Source organism: Typopeltis vanoorti, chromosome 20, assembly GCF_054136105.1.
Source record: "Typopeltis vanoorti isolate ZY-2024b chromosome 20, IOZ_Tvanoo_1.0, whole genome shotgun sequence".
Lineage (NCBI taxonomy): Eukaryota > Metazoa > Arthropoda > Arachnida > Uropygi > Thelyphonidae > Typopeltis > Typopeltis vanoorti.
In genome coordinates, this window is record NC_143568.1 from 82,666,835 (window position 1) to 82,692,002 (window position 25,168).

Below are 25,168 nucleotides of genomic sequence, written 5' to 3' on the forward strand. Positions count from 1 at the left end.
CATCAAACTTAATAGCTTTCAAGTGTGCTCAAGCCAAAGCACGTTATGTAAGACGTCAGAGTCAAAAACAATCATCGATCCAATTTACTACATCAATTAATCAAATGACCAGTCCAAAAATTGTATGGGATAAAATCTGGAAAATGAAAGGCAGATAGAGTACACATTGTTTGTCTACCTTAGACCATAATGAAAGTGTTATTGCAGATACTTTGGGAGAAACGTTTGCTAGAATCTCAGCAACAGCTTCATATTCTCCTGAATTTTTAATACTGAAAGAGCAGCAAGAGAAACAAAGGCTTAATTTTTCTACCAACATTCTTCAGCCATATAATCAGCCATTTATTAAGTAAGAACTAAAAAGAGCTCTCTCCTACAATCTCACCCTAGTGCAGTAGGGCCTGATGACATCCATTATGAAATGATAAAATATCTACCATCATCCTCTATGAATCTTCTTCTCTTATACAATAGAATACTTGCAGAGGAAGAGTTTCCAAATTTTTGGCATAAGTCAATTGTCATTGCTGTCCCAAAACCAGGAAAAGATCCAACGCAAGCAAATAATTATCGACCCATTGCTCTGACCAGCTGTCTTTGTAAGATACTAGAGAAAATGGTTAATGCCAGACTTCTCTGGTATTTAGAAAGCAACAATCTTCTCTCCAGTACACAATGTTTCCGTAGACATCGATCAACTTTAGACCATTTGATTCGTTTAGAAACTTGTTTAAGAGATGCCTTTCTGAAGCGAGAACATCTTGTCTCATTTTTTTTTTTGACATGGAAAAAGCTTATTACACAGCCTGGAGATATGGCATGTTAAAAGACCTCTATAACCTAGATCTCAAAGGACACCTCCCTGTATTTATTAAAAACTTTCTGTTCAGGTGAACTTTACAAGTCAGAGTGCGAAATACGTTATCTCGACCTTATCATCAAGAATAGGGTGTTCCCCAAGGCGCTGTCTTAAGTGTGACCCTTTTTTGCTATTAAAATTAACTCAATCATTGAACACCTTCCTCCCACTGTAAATAATGCTCTATATGTTGATCACTGCACAATTTACTGTCACTCACAAACATGAGGGTAATTGAAAGACAACTTCAGCAAGCAATTGATAATGTTAGTCTGTGGGCTCTTAATAATGGATTTAGGTTTTCAACAGAAAAAAGTGTCTGTGTACACTCTCGAAAACGCACTCATCACCCAGATCCTGAACTAAGAATGGGATACTGTTATTCCAGTAGCTACAGAAACCAAGTTCTTGGGACTCATCTTTGACAGAAAACTTGCATTTCTAGTACACATTCGTCAACTAAGATAAAAGTGCCAAAGAACTTTGAACCTCCTTCGTACTCTATCCTTTACTGCGTGGGATGTTGATTGAGCTTCATTGCGCCACCTTTATCGTGCACTTATACGTTCAAAGCTGGATTATGGGTCCCAAGTCTATGGTTCTGCAAGACAGAGTAACCTACGTTGGTTGGATTCCATCCATCATCAGGGTATACGGATAGCTACTGGTGCCTTTCGTACATCACCCAGTCTCTATGTTGAAGCAATTGAACCGACTCTATCACTTCGACAGAAACAGTTATCTCTTAATTATGCCCTAAAAATAAAATATCTCCCAGATCACCCTACATGGAATAGTATTTTCTCTGCATTGGGAAGCTCAATATCACACGCATCAAACTGCTATACATCCTTTTGGTATGCATGTTAAAGAAACTGTGTAAGCTGTTAGTATAAATGTTGACAACATTAGCTACACTAAACATAACAACATTCCTCTATGGCAGGTTTGCACACCATCCTGCAACTTCTCACTTTGTCAGCTATAGAAATCTTGTACCCCATCATCCATTTACCTGCAGTTGTTTAATGCACACAGAGCAGCACATGCTGATTTCTTACCCATCTATACTGATGGTTCAAGAACTAATACCTCTGCTATGTTTCCTGACGTTATTATCTCAAATCACATCCCACCAGACTGTGGTAATTATACAGCAGAGTTATATGCCATTCAGCTTGCACTTGTACATATAAAAGAAAACTGCTATGTATAATCCACATCCAGTACTTTATGAGGTGCTACACCTGTTTCACAAAATGAAAATCCTTAATTTTGATGTTCAGTTCTGCTGGATTCCCAGCCACATCGGAATTAAAGGAAATAAGGCTGCAGATGCAGTTACTAAATCAGCTCATACCTTCTCCACATGCTATTTGACAGTTCCATATACAGACAGCTTATAACAGGGGTGGCTAACCTTTTATAGTTCATGCATCAGTTTTTCATTTTTTAGTTAAGATGCGCCATACAAACTTATACCACTTTTCAGCCCTTTAAAAATATGGTAATATGGATATATTTAACAGTTATGCATAAAATGATTTATTATATATATGGTAATATAGACACTTTTAGCAGTTTTAAATAAAAGGATTTCATATAAAGACGAGATAAACATTAATTATTTTATTGACTTTTGAAATTGCTTTGCTTTTGCTAAGCTTGTAATGTTTGGAGTTAAATCAGTTACAGAAAGCATCAAACAGTTTTTCAAATTTGAATCAGTCATTCGTGACCGTAGTTTGTTCTTAATCATTTTCATTTATGAAAATGCTTGTTCGCATTTGTATGTAGTTTCAAAATGACAGATATAACTGAGCAAATTTTTGCAGTTCTGGTAAATGTTCACAGGGCAACGATCACCAGAAATTAATTATATCAGAAGCATCTGGGAGTGATGGAAGTTCATTAAATTTCATTTTCAATAAAGAATTGGTTCTGAGATCAATAAGTTCCATTTGTATGTTACTAGGCATTGTCAAGATTTTTTGTTCAGTGAGTGAAAAGGGATTTATAAATGCAAGTATGCAGTCTTCTTCTTCTTCAGCAAAGTCGCTAAAACGAATGTTAAAGGACTCTTGCAATAATCTGAGTTTCTCAGTATATTCTTTAAAGTTGCCATTATCTTCAACAGATTCACCATGTTCTTTTAAATGTGGAAAATTGACTTAAATCCCCATTTTCTAACTGGGAGATGAACAGTTTTAATTTCATTTTGAATGCACTGATGTCATTTACTAAGCTAAGAAACAATTTGTTCTTCCCCTGCAGTTTCAAATTTAGATCATTGACGTGGCTGGTAACATCAACTAAAAATGCTAAATCAAATAGCTATTTCTCATCACACAACAGGGCTTTTTCCTCATGCAGCTCATTCTTCTCTTCCAGAAAATTACGAACACTTTCTTTCAGCTTCCAAAATCTACTGAGAACTTGTCATTTAGAAAGCCAGTGCACCTCACAATGAAGGATGAGATCACCATATTCCATATCTAGCAGTTCAAAATATTCTCTGAATTCTCTTCTGTTTAACCCTCTTGCTCTAATTTTATTCACACACTTTACAACTGGTATCATAACATCGCTTCAAATTTAGAGTTTTTCCACACAGAGATTCTTCATGTATAATACAGTGATACTTTAGTAGAGAACGACCTAAAAACCTTGCAAGTAAATTACAGTCCCAGAAAGTCTACCTACCATTGACTGTGTTCCATCAGTGCAAACACTGATGAGCTTACTAGAATCTAGTAGTTGATTTTCTAGACATGACTTTACTTTGTCAAATATGTCTGACCCTCTGGTTTTTCCATGAAGTGACTCAAGAATGATAAGTTCTTCAAAGATGTTAAAATTACCATCAATTCCTCTTATAAAAATGCTTAATTGGGCTACATCACATATGTCAGCGGATTCGTCCAAGGCTAAAGAAAAGAAAGAACAAGCATGAATATGGTATTTTAATTGCTCGGTAACATCATGGGAAAGTTCTTCGATGCGTCTTGTAATTGTTTGCTTGGACAGAGCAATTTGGTTTGCTTTTCTTTCAACATTCACCAAGACATTTTGCAAATTTTTCGAGACAGGGCTTAACAACTTCCTCTCCATCAGAGAAAGGCTTGTGTTTTTTAGCCAACACAAAGGCAATTTCATAAGACGCCTCCAGCATTGCCACACTTTCACAACTTCGTTTCACAAATATATTTTGTCTCTTTTTTTTATTCTTTCCACAACTCGGACCCAGGAACTAACTTCAGTTTTTCTTCTAATTCAGCTTGATGTTTTCTATAGTGATAATAAAAGACATGATCTGTTAAGATCATGTCTTCTATTATCTGAGAGAGTGCTTTCACAAATAATGTACAACGGTTTTCCTGAAGGACCCGCAATAAATAAGAACTAATTTTCCCACAGTTCATTAAACTGCTGCTTGCTATCGCCTTCTGCTCATTTTCTTTTGCAAAGTAATGGGTAACTGACCGTTTAAAAAAAAAAAAATAAAAAAATAAAAAATAAAATTATTTCAAAATGTAAAGCTTATTGTTAAATAATTTATTTAAATTATTTTATGGTTTTAAACATTATGAACATTCAAAAACAGTTCTACAAGTTTAAGATAAGATTCCTGTTTTCATGAAGGCCTAATTCTATAACTTTAAAAATATTATATATATATTTTTTCATAGAATGTTCGTCTCTCTCTTGTAATATATTATGTCCAATGAAATACGAGATCGCATCCTGCCATAAAACAGTCGATCAGCTGGGAATCACACACACAACCCAAACATCCTCATTATTAAGAAAGCTTTGCTGATGATCATTTAAATTTTAAGAATAAACCTACTATACGTAAATAAAAAGGAAAGATATTGTATAAAAAAAACATAAAAACACATACAAACCCACCGAATAATTGCAGGTTTCAGTAATCAGCAAATTAGGGGAGTGGGCAAGGACTTGACATGCGTTCAAAATGAAAAAAATTATTTTTAAATCTACAGAACTATATTAAGCCTTCATGAAAATAGAAATCTTATCTTAAACTGAAAGAATGGCTAATAAAAACATATAAGTTCGAAAACACAGAATTGTTCACTCACATCGAATCAGAAGTTCATCGAACATTATTACAAGAGTCGGCTATAAACTGATTGAGTAACTGGTGACGCATTTCAGCATTTGCCGGTGCCTGTTGCTTCAAGATCAAACAAGTATAATAAGTGCGCACTTTAGAATTCAGTGGTAGGTTAATTGTGTGTTGCGCCACTTCTAATCATGCAATGTGCCACTTTTGGCGCATGCGCCATTGGTTGGCCACCCCTGGCTTATAAGATCAAAGCTAATTGCTCAGTGGGAGTCAACATGGCAGGAAACATTAACAAACAAATTATATAACATTAAACCTGAAATTAAACACTGGCATTCTAGTCAACATACAAAGAGAAGAGAGGAGGTTGTTCTTGCTAGGCTCCGCATAGATCACAGTCACCTTACGCATTCTCATTTACTGAGATCTGATGACCCTCCCATATGTGAAAAATGCAACACACATCTCACTATTTGTCATATTCTGGTAGATTATCAAAAATTTCACCTATGGGAGGGTCATCAGATCTCAGAGAGCCATATACACTCAGGGAAATGCTAGCAGACTGAGGCAAATTGCATGATGTTTTTAATTTTTTAGAAAGAATTAATTTGTACAAACACATTTGACCAATAAATTTGTTTATATGTAAATACTGTTTTGCTTAGCTTAACTTTTATACATACATATTATTCATTAGGTTAAATCTGGTCAATTATGTATTACTGTAGGCCTTGATCTTGTATATTTGTATCATCCTGCTGTAATTTTGTTAATATGTAAATACCATAATGCTAAACTTAAATTTTATGCATATATGCTATATAATAATTCCTTTCTGACTCTTGAAGTATTAGTATAATAATATTTGTTGTAATCTTACTATATGTAGATACTGCTTTCCTTGACGTGTTTTGTATATACATATGTTAACTTGTACTGTTATCTATTTATGTACTGCTGAAACCTCTGCAGTAATTTTGTTTATACGTAGATACTGCATTGCCTAATATAAATTTTGTGTATGCATCTTATTTACTACTTTATTTTTCTAATAATCATGTAGTGCTGTAAGACACCTTGTCTATTTGTGTACCTTCTAGTAATTCTGTTTATATGTATTGCTAAATTCAGTTTATACTACATTGCTAAATTCAGTTTATACTACATTGCTAAATTTAATTTTCATCCATGCATATTATATTCTTTCTTTTTCTTCTGGTTCCCATCTGCCATACGGCCGTGGGAGGGTAGCTATATGCTACCATTCTAGGGAGATATGATTATGAGCAAGGTGGTTTCCCATTGCCTTCCTTGCCGTAAGTATTTATGACTGTAACCTGTGTGTTCACGGGGCCGGTTTGCCTGCTTGCAGGATGAAAAACCTCAGATAAACTGGCGGAAAAAACCCTGCGGCCCATGCCCAAGACCGGCTAACTTGGCTATGGCTGAGGAAGATCCTTAAGCTCCTCACGTCGTGGACGGGAATCGAACCTAGGACACTCTTTCCCCAGGCATATGGTTGCTAAGCGCAAAGCCACTAGGCTAACCGCGCGGACTACACGCATATTATATAATAATCCCTTTTTGCCTATTTTTGTACTGCTATAAAAGCATCTATAATAATTTTACATATATGTAGATACTGCTTTCCTTGGCTTAGTGTTTCGTATCTTGTGTATTAACTTATATTGTTAACAATTTTTGCAATACTGTAATAACCTCTGACCTTGTGTGTTGCTGTGCCCTCTGCAGTAGTTCTGTTTATCTATAGATGCTGCTTTGTGGAACTAGATCCTTGTACAGACATATTGTTTACAATTTTCTGTAAATGCTAATGTTGTAACCTTTAGTATGGCACAGTATAACCTTTGTAGTTTTTGTGCCAAATAAACTATAAACCAACCAACCAACCAGGCCAGATGTAGGTTGCCAGGCCATGCTTGGGATGGCAGTTATAACACATGAGAATTAGGCCTGGGATCTTTAGTCTATTGAGTGCTGTGTCAGGCACATGGATTTCCTTGAGAGCCAAGATATCAATTGCTTTGTCTTTGGCTATTTTGCCGATGGCTTTGGATTTAGATAGTCCTATGTTTAGGTAACATATCTTGAGAGAGTGTTGTTTAAGGGACTGTAACTTATTTTTCGAAGCTTGCCCTCCACCCAAACAAGCAACGCGATCCTTGTTATTCCGGGTGACAATTGAGCCAGAATGGAGCTTTTTAAGTTTTGCATTCATCATAGTTGCTGTAAGTGGTCCAGGAGGCTTGGTACCTTTGGACCCTTTGTTTGAGACATTAGTCCCTTGTAATGTGAAGCCATAAGTTGTAGCTTGTAGCTCATGCATAAAATCAGCTCTGCCTCTTCCCAACCTCCACATAATGAAAAATTTCATCATCTGGTATCCCATAACACACTTTCAGAAGTTTATAGGCCTCTGTCACTCCTGTTTAGCAGATCTGCATACTGTACTCAATGTTTCCTCGTAATCTATGTTCTGTCATTATCATATTTGTAAACATTTTCACATTTGACGTCTGTAGATGCCGTATGGTCACTCCCATACCTCATCTGGTTTTGGAAATGAAGCCTTCTGCTAGAAGAAGTGGTTGAGTCACAGATCCCTTTCTGCACAGAGTTAGTAGGACAATTACAAAAATCCATGTCCATTGTGTGATTTGAACCTGCAGCCTCTTGACTGGAGAGCAGATATGTTAACCACTCGGTCTTTCTGTTTCCTATGCAAATTTGTTAAAAGAGAAGGGTGATGATAAGAGTTTTAAATATCTGGTTTAGTATTATAACAAACTATTATTTTGCTGTAGCAGTGTTTGATATGGTGAGTATATTATTATTATTATATGTGGAATCTGAAGACTCATTGCAGGAGACCCAATCTATCCACACAATCAGTCATACCTCTCCTTGAACCCATTAACAGACAAAGTACTCACAACTGACTGGCAACCCACATTCTCCACAAACACAATTCTGAAAATCTTCCTCCTGACAGCTTTTTGGAAGAGAAGAAAACTCATAATTTCATCTTCAAGTAATACAAAAAAATCAGTTTTTTTCTGCAATGTGTTTCATATCTAAGATAGCTCTAAATAAATATACAATATAGTCTATGATATAGTCAATTTAAAAAAAAAAAATCAGTAAATTGCCTTTAATGTCAGTCACAATCATTTAACTTATAAAGCTATGATTGGCTGATAGATCACAATAGACTTGTTTGCCTAACTAGACTGTTTTGTACTTAAGTTTACAGCCTTTTGTAGACTGATTTATATTAAATATATATATTAAGAATTTATTATTATATGGGCACCTCCCTGGAGTCCGAAGACTCATCGCAGAAGACCTCAGCTATCCACAGAATCTGTCATACTTCTTCTTGAACCCATTAACAAAGTACTCACAACTGGCAACCAATTCCACTCATTCACAACTTGCCAAACAAAAAAAAAAAAAAAAAAAAAATCTAGTCCTCACGTCCCTACCAACCACACGTTTATTCAACTTCCAGGGATGACTCCTTGTTCTGGTCCCTCTACCCAAGTGCTGAAACATTTTCCCTGCATCTACCCTGTAAAATCCTTTAAGCAACTTAAACGTCTCTATCATATCCCTTCTTTTTCTATTATCAACCAACTTCTGCAATCCACACACCCTCATAGGGAACATTCCAGGCTACTCGCCATCTTGGTCACTTGCCTCTGAATCATCTCCACTTCTTCATCATCACCAAGAAACCTAGGGGACAAGACTTGAGCACAGTAATCCAGAATGTGCGGTGTATCACGGCCTTATAAAGAGGAATGACAACTTCCTTATCTCTACTTGGTAATGTGTTCTTCAATAGCCAATCTATTGAAGAACACATCTTCATAGCTTTATCTATTTCCTGGAGTACATTGCCATCAATGTGATATACGACTTGTAATCTATTTATCCCAAAATGCATAACTTTACATTTCTCAACATTAAACTGATACCCATTAACTTTTGCCCATACTGACGGCCTATTTAAATTGTCCTGAAAGCTCTCCACATTACCTTGATTAACTATTACTCTACCTAATTTTGCATCATCAGCAAACAACTGAATATTTCCTTTCAGGTTATTTCCTATCTGTGTACAAATTAAACAGCAATGGTCCCAGCACTGAACCTTGTGGTGCACCAGTAGTCACCTGTTTTCTCCCCGATTATGCCCCTCCATGTACCACTTTTTGATGTCTGTCCAGCAGCATCCTTTATCCACTTAACTAATATCATATCTATTGCCATTTGTTCTCATTTGTGTAACAGAGTTCCATGTGGCATTCTGTCAGGTGACTTTACAAAATTCAGCTCAGCTGTTACAATATAAAAAAAACTAAACAAATTACTAAGGCATGATCGACCCTTCACAAAACCATGTTGACTCTCATACAGTATCATGTTTTTATATACCATTCTTGAATATTTTTTTAATCAATTTTTCTAGTACTTTTAAAACCATGCTGAGATACTGATTGGTCTATAATTTGCTACTGCAGTCTTAGAACCTCCCTTATGCAAGTGGATTATTTTCCACTCCCTTGGAACTCTATCAGAGCTGAGACTTCGAGCATAGTCAAAGGCATTGCCAGTTCCCTTGCACATTCTCTCAAAACCCTAGCCGATTATACCATCTAATCCCACAACTGTATTTACATTCTTCAATATCCTAAGAACTTCAAATTCAACCACCTCTGTTCCCACATTAGTGTCTGTCGCATAAGTTAAAGCAGTTACCTCACTAGGATGATATATCCTTGCAAAGTGGTCACTCTGTAACTGAACTATCTCTATCTCTTTGTGAACTGTCATCACTCATTAAGGTTAATCTTCCATAGTCATTCTTCCTCTTACTTGCCATATAATAAAAGAACTCTTTGGGATTTCCTTTGACCTGTTTCGCTAGATTCTTCTCATAATCAGATTTTGCATTTCTTGCCTGAACCTGATATTGTTCATGAGTTTGCTGGTCACCTTCTCTTTATATATCCTCCACAGTATTTTCTTCTTCTGCAGCTCATGCTTAATGATATTACTAATCCATCTAACTGCTACCAGATTAACCCTCCTTACCTTAGGTATACAATTTATCACTGTTTCCTCTAGATGACCCTTAACTATATCCCATGCACTACTAATATCCATACCCTGAAATGTTTTATGCCATGGCAGAGAGTTAAGCTTCTTGCTGAGCTTGTCATAATTACCTGACTTGTAGTTTCACATATACCCCTTCTTGACAGAATATTCCTCATGTTTTATAATATCCCAAGTCATGACCTGATATTTTGGATCTAATTATTTGCTTGTGTATTAGACTATACACTTGACATTTACCTTTTAGTTATTTCGTGGTATTTGTTTAGAAACAAGCCAATAGTTAATTGAATTTTGGGTCTAGTTTCACTATCAGATTAATTTCAACTTTACTACCCAAAATACATAATGTTGGAATACATTTCAGAGAATTGAAACTTGTATTGATCTCAGTAGTCTATTGGCTTTCCTTTAGCCATGATGACCCTTTTTACTTTTCATCTTAATCATACTTTATTAGTTTGTGTCAATCAGTCAAGTAGTTTGAGCCATTCTGCTATGACATGACTACCAGTCTGTGTACCATCAGATGCATTAGTACGACCAAAATGTGTTGGATTCTGTTGGAATGAGATTTGGCTATGTTATAGGTGCCTACAAATAAGATCTGTTTTAAGACTTGCAATGTAAAAAAAAAAAAAAGCATGGCTTTATTTGAAAGGAAGTGTCCATTGATGTTCATTCTTCCAAACCATTAAGCCTTCATATACTTTATAGTTAGGATAATGCACTGTGGCATAAATGCATAGGGATATAGGTATGCTACTCATAAAGTGAGCAGCATAGCTATATCTAAGAATGATGACTAATACTAGTGAATTCATGGTTGACAAATGAATTATAAGATGCATGTAGGTTTTTGAATATTTTGCTGATGAAACCATTTGAACAATATGGTTTCATCATGAAGCAGTTATTAACCTGTCATCAAGCAGGTCAGTATAAATTGGTAGTGTATAGCCAGAATATGTGGATTGCTACTGTTTTTATTTATTTCTATAGGGGAAGCATTAGGAGCCATTGGACTATTAGATACTGTTGACCTTCTAAAAAGCCACTGTGATGATCCTGTTGTAGAAGTAAGTAAATTTATTCCTCTCTCCCTCCCATTTTCTGTAAAGTTTTCTAGAGACATATTATAATGCTTAAGTCATATTATAATAGTTTAAAGTAGCGAATCCTATTAGTGATTGCACCACTGTTATGTTCTCTTACTTATTTTATTTTTTTATTTTTTTTTGAACTTTCTAGTATCAAAAAGAAAAATTCTCCACCATCATAACTGGGTTTATCTTGCAAGCAGTCATTTTTATTACATTCATTAATTAATGAATGGAACTTTGCAGACACAGCTCTGACTTAAAGAGCTTCCTACATTGCAACATTGGACACTCTAAATATCAGCATGCTATAGTTATTATAAATCATTGAGAATAATATATTAAAATAGATAATGTTCTGTTGTATATCCTCACAAGGTACACCTGGCATTACAAAATTCTTAACAATCAGTAGTTTACTTCTAGATAAGTATTATTTTTAGGTCTGATTTGATCAGCTGTTATGTTTGTCTCTGAAGTTCTGCTAGCTACATCAACCCACCCATATCTTTGTTGTCTTCTATAACTTTTTTTGTGCCAGTTTACTTCAGACACTTGTTTTACCAATCTTTATCTCTTTATTTTGTTTACATGACCATATCTTTTTTGGAATAGCTCTGCATGTATTTCTTGAATAGTGATCTTCTAAAGTTCTTTTTCAGAACTGTTTGTTTTTAATATGATTCAGCCATTGATGCTATCTATTCATTTCACTGATTTTTCTCAGAACTCAGAAACTGAGACCAGAAACCATGGTTTCTGGTTTCAGTTTCTTTACTAAAATTTTGAACACTGCCTTGTGTGTTGAGTTTGGTCTTCTGACATATCTCTTGTTCCGTATGAATTTATTCTACTTGCTTTCCACTTATAACAGGTTACATGCTGAACTACAAAGCTGGAAATTATGATCAACTTAGGAGAATACTATCTTTGGTGCCATGGTATCAGTTACTGAATGGGAAAAATGTCAGCAATGCATGGGAATCTTTGAAAAAGTGCTTAAATGAGGTGGTATCTGAATGTATCCCTAGTGTTTAAAGAATAAATAGGTTGGGAGCGAAATGGATGTGCAGCCTTATTAAGCAAGAGATCCACAAGAAGAAAATTATGTGGAAAGAATACCATGAGAATAACAGTGAGAGGAGTTATGAAATATATAAAGCTCAGGCCAGAAAAGTAATGAGTATTGTGAGGAAAGCTAAATTGGAGTATGAAAAGAAATTGGCTATGCAAACTAAAGGCAATCAAAAGGAATTTTATCGTTAGGCCACAAGTAAAAGAAAGAATGAACGTGGAAGAATAACTTTATTGAATGCAGATGGTACTTGAGTGTCGGAAGCTAATAAGATTGTTCAGTTAATGATTGCTCACTTTGCTAAGATATATCAACCAGGTGCATGTAACATGGTACACAATGCTACTATATTGGATGAAGAGTTAAAGGTTCATAAAAATGAGGTCGAAGAGCTGTTGCATAACCTGGATAAGAATTTGTCTATAGGGATAGATGGAATATCAGGCCATTTGCTAAAGGAATGTTCAGCTGAATTGGCTATGCCTTTCACATGTTTGTATAACTTGAATCTCAGCTCAGGAATGATACTACAAGAATGGAATGAATGTTTGATAGTTCCCTTGTACAAGGGTGGCACAAAAACTGATGTTTCTAACTACCGACCTATCAGTATCTCTGGTGTGGTAGTGAAGATTTTAGAGAAGTTGGTAAGAACTCGCATACAGAAATGGATAGACAAGCATGCTTATACTCTGCAAGGAACAGCATGGGTTAACTAAAGGAATGTCATGTTTTAGTACTTTGCTCATATTTTATAACAATGTTATGGCCGAGTTTGATAAAGGGAATGGATACACTATGGTAATGTTGGATTTTTCTAAGGCATTTGATAGGATACCACATGAAGGGCTGTTGCATAAACTGGAGAGTATGTGATTGGAATATAAACTCTTGACTTGGATCAAGGGATGGTTAACAGACATATCAAAAAGTGGTATACTGTGGGTGAATCTGCCATATTTAAGGTGACCAGTGGTGTGTATCCCAGGGTTCAGTCCTAGGGCCATTATTGTTCAATCTGTACATTAATGACATCAGGAAGGATCTAACATCAGATGTGCAATTGTTTGCCGATGATGCGAAAATAGGCAGGGCAATCAGGAATGTTACTGATATGCAGCAATTACAAAATGATTGAATAGACTGGAGATTTGGGCAAACGAAAATGGCTGTCAATTTAATGTTAGTAAGTGTAAAGCTATGTGCTTTGGCTTGATTAGAGTTCTAGCAGCATATTATGTTAGCATGGTTATGCTACAAGAAACTGAAGAGGCAAAGGATCTTGGCTTGTTGGTGGATAGGAATTTAAAGTTCAAAGGTCACATAGCAAAAGTTGCAAATACAACTCAGATATAAGAGGATAAGGAAGTCATTTTGCCTCTTTATAAGGCTTTGATAAAACCACACCTGGATTATTGTGTGCAGATTTGGTCTCCTGGGTTCCAAGGAGATAAAGAAGCTGTGGAAAGGTTGCAAAGAAGAGTTACAAAGATTATATCTGGATTATGGGATTTAGATTATGAGGACAGATTGCGAGTATGTGGATTGCAGACTATGCTTAACAGGAGAATGAGGGGTGATATGATAGAGTTCTATAAACTTTTGAATGGGTGTTATAGGATATCAACTGATGAAATTTTTTGTTATATGGAAGGTGGGGAGAGAACACAGGGGGCATCCATGGAAGTTAAGGTTGTTCTCAGTCAAGAAAGCGTTAAGAGCTAGGTTTATTTCCCAGAGAGCAGTGAGTGAGTGGAATAATTTATCCTTAGGGGTAGTGAGTGCATCTAGTGTGAATGAATTTAAGGGAAGGTATGACAGCTGGTTTGGGTGATTTCTAGCCTCCCTTGATGAGTCCTTGACTCCCTGGAGGTCTCAGATAATAATAATAATATGTGCATTACTTTTTCTGTTATTTCCATATTTAACTTTTCATCTTCAATAAAAAATTATGCACAAATAGCAAAAATGTGTGGCTTTTTGTAGGTTTACCTTAAAAATGTAGTTTTCTATTTATCTTCTTTTTATAATTTTTTTACATACCAAATTTTTCATACTAATTATTTAATTTAGCAAAAGATTATTGAGTCATGGCAGATTCTTTAAGATGATAATGTATTTGCATAGAGTGAAGAACAATGCTTAAGTATTTCCTATTTGGATATCAGATTTAATACTGCTTTCCATAATGATGTGATCCATATAGGTTATAAATAAAAGTAGAGTGTATATTTCATTTCCTGTACCTTCTATTCTAAATGCCAGTTTTCAACTTAACTGTGAAACACTTTACATACGCTGTTTCACTTTGTATAGAGTTCTGTTTACACCATATAAGGGGTCACTGAAAGGTTAAAGATAGAGAACTGCAGGGAGACCTTCCTGTAGTCTTGAAGGAAAGCAGAGAAATTACAGGACATTTTGACCTAATGTGCAAGCCTCACCCTCTCATGCTGCATCCTATTAGTATCCATCTACCTGGATACTGAATGAATGAGGTTGGGCTAGCAATTTGGGAAATTGCAGACCAGATTGTATTTCTATTTGCTTAAAACAAAATAATCTTACAACATAATGGGATTTCATGCCAATTAGGACATCACTCAAATAAACAAGGCCCAACTGTTTTACATCAGGGAACCAGAGCAAAGTGAAAAGTCAGCTGTTGGCACAAATTTAAACTTTGCAACAGCAGAATTCAAGTTGGGCACCATCAACTCGCCTAATTGAAGAATAGTTGATACTATTTGGAAATATTCCCATTGTACCAAGTTGATAAAATTGGTGTTACCAAAACAAACAAGACAAAAAATAGATGGATGCGATTCTTCAAAATAACAAATACAAGAGGTCTATTCAGAAAATGATGATCTAACAAAGGAAGAAGTAGCTGTAGTATTCAACACTAAAGACAAAGATCATCTTGAATGATAGGCACTTTCAAATAGAATGAGGGCAAACATCGAATTGGAAAATAATGGGATTTCATGCCAATTAGGACATCACTCAAATAAACAAGGCCCAACTGTTTTACATCAGGGAACCAGAGCAAAGTGAAAAGTCAGCTGTTGGCACAAATTTAAACTTTGCAACAGCAGAATTCAAGTTGGGCACCATCAACTCGCCTAATTGAAGAATAGTTGATACTATTTGGAAATATTCCCATTGTACCAAGTTGATAAAATTGGTGTTACCAAAACAAACAAGACAAAAAATAGATGGATGCGATTCTTCAAAATAACAAATACAAGAGGTCTATTCAGAAAATGATGATCTAACAAAGGAAGAAGTAGCTGTAGTATTCAACACTAAAGACAAAGATCATCTTGAATGATAGGCACTTTCAAATAGAATGAGGGCAAACATCGAATTGGAAAATGAGACTTGTTGTCTTTCTATGAATGTCAAATATAGAAATAATTTAGAAAATTTTGGAGAAAAGAGCCAAGCTAGCAATAATGTTAAGTATATCTGTTGGATTTCTGTTTGGGACTTGGACTTATCATAACACAGGCCTGCAAAATTCGAGTCATGAAAAGTTGCCTGGAAAAACTATTAAGTGTTTCTGATTTATTTTTGACCGCTGATTTCAAGTATCTCTTCCATATTTCTCTATCACGTAAAAATTTTTCACAAAACAGATCTCAATATTACAGTAAAATAGCATTAAACGCATCAGATTAAGTAAAATAACTGTTTAAAATTTTTTGTAAACATTTTTGGAATGCAAGTATTGGAAAATTTTTTAAATTAAAGATTAATCCTTAGTATATACTTTATATTTCGTTGTGGTGTCTTTTTCTTTTTCCTTCAAAGCTTCTTTTTGAACTTTTTCTGTGAAATTCTTTTCCCGGGTCATCTCTGTGCAACATCCAACATAGTCTGTCATCATGTTGACATTCCACCTGCTCTGATACCTTCTTTCCATCTCCTTGATGTCTTGGTAGAATCGCTCTCCTTGCTCTTCGCTGACAATTCCCAGATTCTCAGGAAAGTAGTCTAAATGAGAGTTGAGAAAGTGCACTTTTAAGCTCATGGAGCATCCCAAATCCCCAAATTTCTGGCATGTCTTCCACAATCATTTTATAATTGGGGTCCTTGTGATTTCCTAAAAATTTTGGTCACCACCTCTTTCAAAGCTTTCCATGCTTCTTTTTTAACAGTTGCCATTTTTTCTTCAAACAGTTTATCCTTCATTAGTTTCCTGATGTCTGTACCGATTAAAAAAAAAAAAAAAAAAAAAAACCTTCTTTCAATTTTGCTTTAGATAATCCCGGAAATTTTGCACAGATATATTTAAAACACTCTCCTTCTTTTGACAAAGCCTTGATACATTGCTTCATCAATCCCAGGTTTATGTGAAGCAGGGGTAAAAGGATTTTTCCCCAAGCAACCAAAGTTTCATGTAACACATCTTTACTTCTAGGTTATAATGTGACTCTTTCTGGCCATTCCTTCTTGATCCAATGTTGCTCTCGATCTCGGTTGTCCCACTTGCACAGAAAGCATGGGTATTTGGTGTATCCTCTTTGTTGTCCTAAAATCATAGGTATAACTTCAAGAACACCACAAACTGTCCATCCATGATCATTGTACTTGAGTTTGCTGAGAATGAAGGCTAAATTTTCATATCATTCTTTCAAATGCATGAAATGTGCCACTGGTACTGAAGCATACTTATCGTAATTATGGAGAAGTACAGCTTTGAGGCTTCTTTTTGAGGAATCACTAAACAACTTTCAATCGATGACTTCATATTTTATGTTAAATTTGCTTATCATTACAGGATACAACTAAATCACCTTCCTCTGAAAAGTAGGGAAGAAAATCTCTTTCTCTGTATCTAAACCATGAGAAAGACGTGCCAGGGGGCTAACAAATTCTTTTCATTTAGTCTCAAGTCCAGCAGTTCTGCAGATTCCTTAGGAACACCCAAATCTCTGACCAAGTCATTTAAATCGGTCTGTGAAAAAAAGTTCAAGTGGGCCACTATCTTTGTATTCGTTATCATTAAATTCTTCAACTGCTTCATTTGAATCACTGCTGAGCAGTTCTTCTAAAATTTGTGGAGGTGTTGGCATGGATATTTCAGGATCACATTCCACTAAGCGTATTGCAGATGGTAAATTAGGATAGGAAATGTCTTTTTTATTTTTCACATTAAAACCTCGAACATTCAAAGAATAGAAGTAGCAGTCATCGGTATGGTTGCAGGGTTCCTGCCATACCATGGGAATTCCGAAACAGAAAGATTTTTGTTCTCCCTTCGACCACCTTCTAAGTTCTTCTACACAAATGAAACATACTATATGTGGTGCCCATAGTTTATCTAAGTCACCAAGTTTCATCACAAAATATGCATAGTACACTTTTTTCATGAAATCTGTAATGTTTCTTTGTTGTTGTTTTTTTTTTTACCACTAACTCCCCACATATGTAGCAGAAAATGTTAGGTGAATTTTTGCAACCTCTTGAAGCCATTACATACACCACTTAAAACACAGTTAAACAAATTTTAATGAATGACATCAACACTATTACACGACACTACGTAAAAACACTAAAAAAAAATCCGCAAACACATTAAATCTTCATACTAACTTAGAAAACATGCTGCCACCTTTCAAAAATATAACCTTAGTAGTTAACGACTAAAGTTCAACTAAAGAATCATACAAGAAAATATGTCTGTGACAACAGGAAAGTCATCCTTTATCTCAGCGAATCAGATTCAAAGTAGCCACCTGCACTTTTATCTCCATTCCTCCCTCTCCTATCTTAAGAATGAGAAGTTTTGCAGAAACTTCTTTATTTGTTTTCTTTATTTACCATAAAAAGGCACTTCAAAAAAGCATCTATACAACTAATTAGCTGTAAATAAAGGAGAATGAAAATAAATACCAGTGCATTGAATTTAAATCCAAATACTATTAATCATCATCATCAAATTCCTGCCATGTACCCTCAAGGGGTGTACAGGATATGATAGTACTATATGAAAAAAATTACATCATTACTAACTTCCCATCTACAATTTTCCTCCAAATCAGTCTGTTACTTGTCAAGACTCCAACATTATCAGATCTTATATTTCTATCGTCTAAGGCACTTTGTACTGTATCAATCCACCTATATCTTGGTCTTCCTCTGGGTTCTTTGCTGCCAACCTGGCAGAGAACACTTATTTTGCTAATCTTTCTTTGCCCATTCTGTTTAAGTAACCATACCACCTGAGATTAGCTCTGCTAAACCATTCCTGGATGCTGATAATGTCAAGTTCTTTCCTAATATCCTTGTTTTTAATATGATATTGCCATTGATGCCATCTGTTCACGCCTCTAATCTTTCTCAGGACTCTCATATCTGCGGTCTCTAGTCTTTGGTTAAGCGTTTTACTTCTGACCCAGCTCTCAGATCCATAAATTAAAACTGGTTTGAACACTGTCTTGTATACAGCTAATTTATTGTTCTGACTAATTTCTCTCTTATTCCATATGAATTTATTCAATTGACTTCCCACCATACCAGCTTTGCTGATTCTGTTGTCTATTTCTATATTTAATTTACCATCTTCACTAAAAATCGTGCCTAAGTAGCTGAAATGTTTTATTTGTTCCACAGGTTCTCCATTCACAACACAGTTGACATTTTTAATGATTCTGCCTATTTTCATTGTCTTTGTCTCTTTATTGCTGATCTTCATACCATATCTATTACAACAGTTATTCAATTTAGTCAGAGAATCTTGCAGACTTGTAACGGATTTATTTAGAAGTATAACATCATCCGCATAAAGCAAAGAGCTGACATTAACATCTCCAATTTTGATATCATGTTTAATACCACTTTCCTTCATAATGTGATCCATATAGATAATGAATAACAGAGGGGATAATGTACATCCTTGTCTCACACCAGATTTAACATTAAACCATCTTCCTGTACTTCCTTCAATTCTAACTGCTGACTTACAACTCAAATAAAGACTAAGTATTGCTGGATATAATGCCCTATTGACACCATATAACTGTAGTGTATTGAATAGCTTCTCTCTTGGCACCTTGTCATATGCCTTTTCCAAATCAACAAAACTTAAATACAGATCTTTGTTATATTCCCATGCTTTCTCGACTATTTGTCGTAAAGTGAAGATCTGATCCTGACAGCCTCTAGTTGGCCTGAATCCAGCTTGTTTTTCACCCAGCTTTTCTTCCGCAATTCTTCTCAACCGTTTCTCAAGTATACTTTGCATAGATCTTGCCAGGAAGAACACTTAGTAGGGAAATACCTCTGTAATTCTCACGTTCAGTTTTATTTCCCTTTTTATATATGAGTACTATGACAGCTCTACTCCAGTCATCAGGAATTCGTCTCTCTGTCCAGGCTTTCTGAACTATGCAGCGCAGCCACTGTAACACTTTTATACCACCATACCTCAGCATTTCTGGTCGAATATCATCCACTCCTGCTGCCTTTCCACATTTCAAGGCTTTGATGGCTTTTTCTACTTGAAGTATATGGATATGTGTTCCTGACTGCATGCCTGGTCAGTGTCTTTTACCACTGTGTTGTCATCACTGCTTGTTTCATTTAGCAATTTTTCAAAGTAATTACTCCATACTTCAAGGATATCTTTTTCTCCTGTTTTCATGTCACCTTTATCATCCTTAATTCCTTTTACAGCACTCTTTCCTCCATTCCTAAGCTTCTTCAACAACCTCCAGAATATTTTGCCACCTTCTTGATATTTATTTTCTATATTCTTGCGAAAGTCCTCCCATGACTTTTGTTTAGCTAGTTTTACACAATGTTTAGCATTCTTGCATATCTGTATTCTCTAAGAGCACAAGCAGACTTAATATAATTAATGACTATTTTAGCCTGTTTTTGTTTAGGAGTGTCCCTTATATTTAATACATTGGCTAACATAATTCGAAAAGGGGTGTGTGTGTGTGTGTGTGTGTGTGTGTATATATATATATATATATATATATATATATTTATATTTTAGGGCATTACGGGTTAGTATAGAAGGCAATTATGGGAGAATAAAAAATGTGGAAAATTTTTGTACATACCTTGTTTTCGGTTTAAAGATGCCGTCTAAATCCAAGCTCTTGCTGAAAGGTTGTATGTAAACTGGGTGGGGAAGAGGGAAAGAACATGGGAATGTGCTTGAGACACGGGGAAATAAGTTTGGAAACCCGGGTTATTATTAATAATATATATATAAATATATATATGTATTATTTTGTTGTGGGGAGAGGGGGGAAAACGAAGGGGAAGAGTATCCATATGTGGAAACTGGGGCAAGGGTTTACGGGGTGTGGACCGTTTCAGTCATCGTCGGAACTTTGTGACAATGAGTGTAGGGCTATGTCAAGGCTGCAAGTTGCATCTGCCAAATTTGGGCATTTGTTGTTGCTAAATGGCCGGAGGCATGGCTTAATTTGTTAGTTTTGGAACATTCAGAAATTAGGTAGGGGCGGTGGACGTTGACAGAATTTCCATCGCATTTTATGGCAATAGTTTTGGATATTCTAAGCATTCTTTCGTTTTCTTGTTTGTCAATGATTATGGCTTTGTCAATTTGGGGGATGTGTTTTAGTTCAAGGGCGTGAGCTGCAATCTCTGTCTTCCCTGTATTCTGTGTTTTGTTTTTCTTTTTGATGTTGCGATGTTTTTTGTGTTCAGATATTCTGGAATGGGAATATTGCAATCCCATTCCAGAATATCTGAACACAAAAAACATCGCAACATCAAAAAGAAAAACAAAACACAGAATACAGGGAAGACAGAAATTGCAGCTCACGCCCTTGAACTAAAACACATCCCCCAAATTGACAAAGCCATAATCATTGACAAACAAGAAAACGAAAGAATGCTTAGAATATCTGAAACTATTGCATAAAATGCGATGGAAATTCTATCAACGTCCACCGCCCCTACCTAATTTCCGAATGTTGGACGTTCCAAAACTTACAAATTAAACCACGCCTCCGGCCATTTAGCGACAACAAATGCCCAAATTTGGCAGATGCAACTTGCAGCCTTGACATAGCCTACACTCATTCCCACGAAGTTTCTACGACGGTCAGACGATTTCTACGAAACGGTCCACACCCCGTGAACCCTTGCCCCAGTTTCCACATAAGGATACCCTTCCCCCTTCGTGTTTTCCCCCCTCTCCTCCCTCTCCCCACAACAAAATAATATATATATATATTATTAATAGTAACCCGGGTTTCCAAGCTTATTTCCCCGTGTCTCAAGCACATCCCCATATTCTTTCCCTCTTCCCCACCCCGTTTACATACAACCTTTCTGCAAGAGCTTGGATTTAGAAGGAATCTTTAAACCGAAAACAAGGTATGTACAAAATTTTTCCACATTTTTTATTCTGCCATAATTGCCTTCTATACTCGCCCGTAATGCCCTAAAATATATATATATATATATATATATATATATATTAGGATAATATATATTAGGATAATATTTGTCGTGACGACTCTTGTCCTTCGAGTCCGTGGTCTTATTTCAGGTCACTTATCTATAAATTAACTAATTAACAATTGGTCACCAATCTTAAAATAGGGAAATTTATATTTATACTGCGCCACCCTATCTTAGATTAGTCTATATAAATAGTAAGATCAATCTTTAATTAGCTAGCAGTCTTCTCAATTACTCTGGCCGAATTAACTATTATTCCCATATATATATATATATATATATATATATATATATATATATATATATATATATATATATATACCCCTTTTTGAGTTATGTTAGCCAGTGTATTAAATATAAGGGACACTCCTAAACAAAAACAGGTTAAAATAGCCGTTAATTATATTAATAGTGTTTAAGAGGAGTAGCATGGGAATTTCCCAGAAACTATACTTTACAAGCAGACTTATTTGCCAGGAACTTTTGATATGCTTTCTTCTTTTCCTTCACTGTCTGTTTAACTTCCTGTGTCCACCATGGAGTTCTAATTTTTCTATCCTTGCAGACAACTTCACCACATGCCTCTCTAGCTGAGTCAATCAGGGTTTTCTTCAAGGCTTGCCACTGAATCTCCAAGGTTTGATTCCTGTTCTCAAACCCTTTCATTTTTTCTTCCATAATCTTTGTGTATTTTAGTCTACAGGTCACATCTGAGAGCTGCTCAACTTTTATTCGCTTTTAAACTTTCTTACATGTTATTCTTTTCAATATGAAATTGAATTCTATCCTGCTCAAGATTAAATAGTGATCACTTCCAATTTCAAATCCTCTGTAAACTCTCTTGTCCTGCACCAGGGAGAAAAAATCACTATCAACAATAACATAGTCAATGAGACTTTTCTTATTCCTTGCTTCTTCTCTCCATGTGAATTTGTGCACATTTTTATGTTGGAACATGGTGTTAGTAATAACCAGTCCATGTCCTGAGCAGGAATCCAACAGGTATTTGCCATTATTATTAGCTTTGCTCTTTTCTCCAAATTTTCCCAAAATATTTTTGTATGTCTCACAATCATTTCCCACTCTGCCATTTCGATCCCCAACAAGGACCAACTTTTCCTTTTTCATTGTGTCAGTTGCTTTTTCTAAAGCATCAAAAAATTCCTCCACTTCTGTCTTTGTAGAACTTTCTGTGTGACCATAGGCACAAATAAATCTCATTGTCCAATTCCCCATTCTGATGTTAAATTTCATCACTCTACTTGAGACTGCCTGCCATTCAAGAAGATTAACCTTGTATTTTGTGTTGAATACTATGGCTACACCGTCTTTTTCTTGATTGTCATTTCCTGAATATAACGATTTGTATTTATTGCTCAGAAAAATCTCACCAGTTTTTGTCTTTTGTGTTTCAGTCACCCCTATTATGTCGATCTGGTACTTATCTAATTCCTCATCTAGCTCCATTTCTTTGCCATTCAGGCTTCTTATGTTAATAGTACCGATCTTTAACTCTGGTGATGTTGAGTTGGGGTTGCTTTCAGATTTGTTCCAGTAGCTGACTTTTTGCTGTTCACCCTGGTTCCCTGGCCAAACAATGGGGGCCTTGTTTAACCATGCGACACCCCAGCCAGCATGAAATTTTGTAATGTTATACCATCATTTTGTATATTGGTTTAAGCCAATAAGAATACAGTTTGGTCGGCTAAATCCCAAATTGCCCACCCATCCTCGTTCATCATCATCATCATCATCATCAAATTCCTGCCATGTACCCTCAAGGGGTGTACAGGATATGACAGTACTATATGAAAAAATTACATCATTACTAACTTCCTATCTACAATTTTCCTCCAAATCAGTCTGTTACTTGTCAAGACTCCAACATTATCAGATCTTATATTTCTATCGTCTAAGGCACTTTGTACCGTATCAATCCACCTATATCTTGGTCTTCCTCTGGGTCGTTTTCCTGCCAACCTGGCAGAGAACACTTGTTTTGCTAATCTTTCCTCTCCCATTCTATTTAAGTGACCATACCATCTGAGATTAGCTCTGCTAACGCATTCCTGGATGCTGACAATGTCAAGTTCTTTCCTAATATCCTCATTTTTAATATGATATTGCCATTGATGCCATCTGTTCACGCCTCTAATCTTTCTCAGGACTCTCATATCTGCGGTCTCTAGTCTTTGGTCAAGTGTTTTACTTCTGACCCAGCTCTCAAATCCATAAGTTAAAATTGGTTTGAACACAGTCTTGTATACAGCTAATTTAGTGTTCCGACTAATTTCTTTCTTATTCCATATGAATTTATTCAATTGACTTCCCACGATACCAGCTTTGCTGATTCTGTTGCCTATTTCTATATTTAGTTTACCATCTTCAGTAAAAATTGTGCCTAAGTAGCTGAAATGTTTTTCTTGTTCCACAGGTTCTCCATTCACAACACAGTTGACATTTTCAATGATTCTGCCTATTTTCATTGTCTTTGTCTTTTTATTGCTGACCTTCATACCATATCTATTACAACAGTTATTCAATTTAGTCAGAGAATCTTGCAGACTTGTAGCGGATTTATTTAGAAGTATAACATCATCCGCATAAAGCAAAGAGCTGACATTAACATCTCCAATTTTGATATCAGGTTTAATACCACATTCCTTCATAATGTGATCCATATAGATAATGAATAACAGAGGGGATAATGTACATCCTTGTCTCACACCAGATTTAACATTAAACCATCTTCCTGTACTTCCTTCAATTCTAACTGCTGACTCACAACTCAAATAAAGACTAAGTATTGCTTGATATAATGCCCCATTGACACCATATAACTGCAGCGTATTGAATAGCTTCTCTCTTGGCACCTTGTCATATGCCTTTTCCAAATCGACAAAACTTAAATACAGATCTTTGTTATATTCCCATGCTTTCTCGACTATTTGTCGTAAAGTGAAGATCTGATCCTGACAGCCTCTATTTGGCCTGAATCCAGCTTGTTCTTCACCAAGCTTTTCTTCCACAATTCTTCTCAACCGTTTCTCAAGTATACTTGCATAGATCTTGCCAGGAACACTCAGTAGGGAAATACCTCTGTAATTCTCACATTCAGTTTTATTTCCCTTTTTATATATATGTACTATGAGAGCTCTACTCCAATCATCAGGAATTCGTCCCTCTGTCCAGGCTTTCTGAACTATGCAGTGCAGCCACTGTAAGACTCTTATACCACCATACTTCAGCATTTCTGGTCGAATATCATCTACTCCTGCTGCCTTTCCACATTTCAAGCCTTTGATGGCTTTTTCTACTTCAAGTATGGATATGTATTCCTGACTGCATGCCTGGTCAGTGTTTTTTATCACTGTGCTGTCATCACTGCTTGTTTCATTTAGCAGTTTTTCAAAGTAATTACTCCATACTTCAAGGAT

At 35.8% G+C, this 25,168-nt stretch overlaps 1 protein-coding gene across 1 annotated transcript in view; it reads left to right on the forward strand.

Moving 5' to 3' along the window:
- The window catches only part of nero (deoxyhypusine hydroxylase nero), a 55,768-nt gene that overhangs the window by 8,358 nt on the left and 22,242 nt on the right, over nt 1-25,168 (forward strand). The window contains exon 2 of the mRNA XM_090410172.1: nt 11,103-11,179. Within this exon, the coding sequence (XP_090266298.1) occupies nt 11,103-11,179 (77 nt within the window). The remainder of the gene's footprint in view (nt 1-11,102; nt 11,180-25,168) is intronic.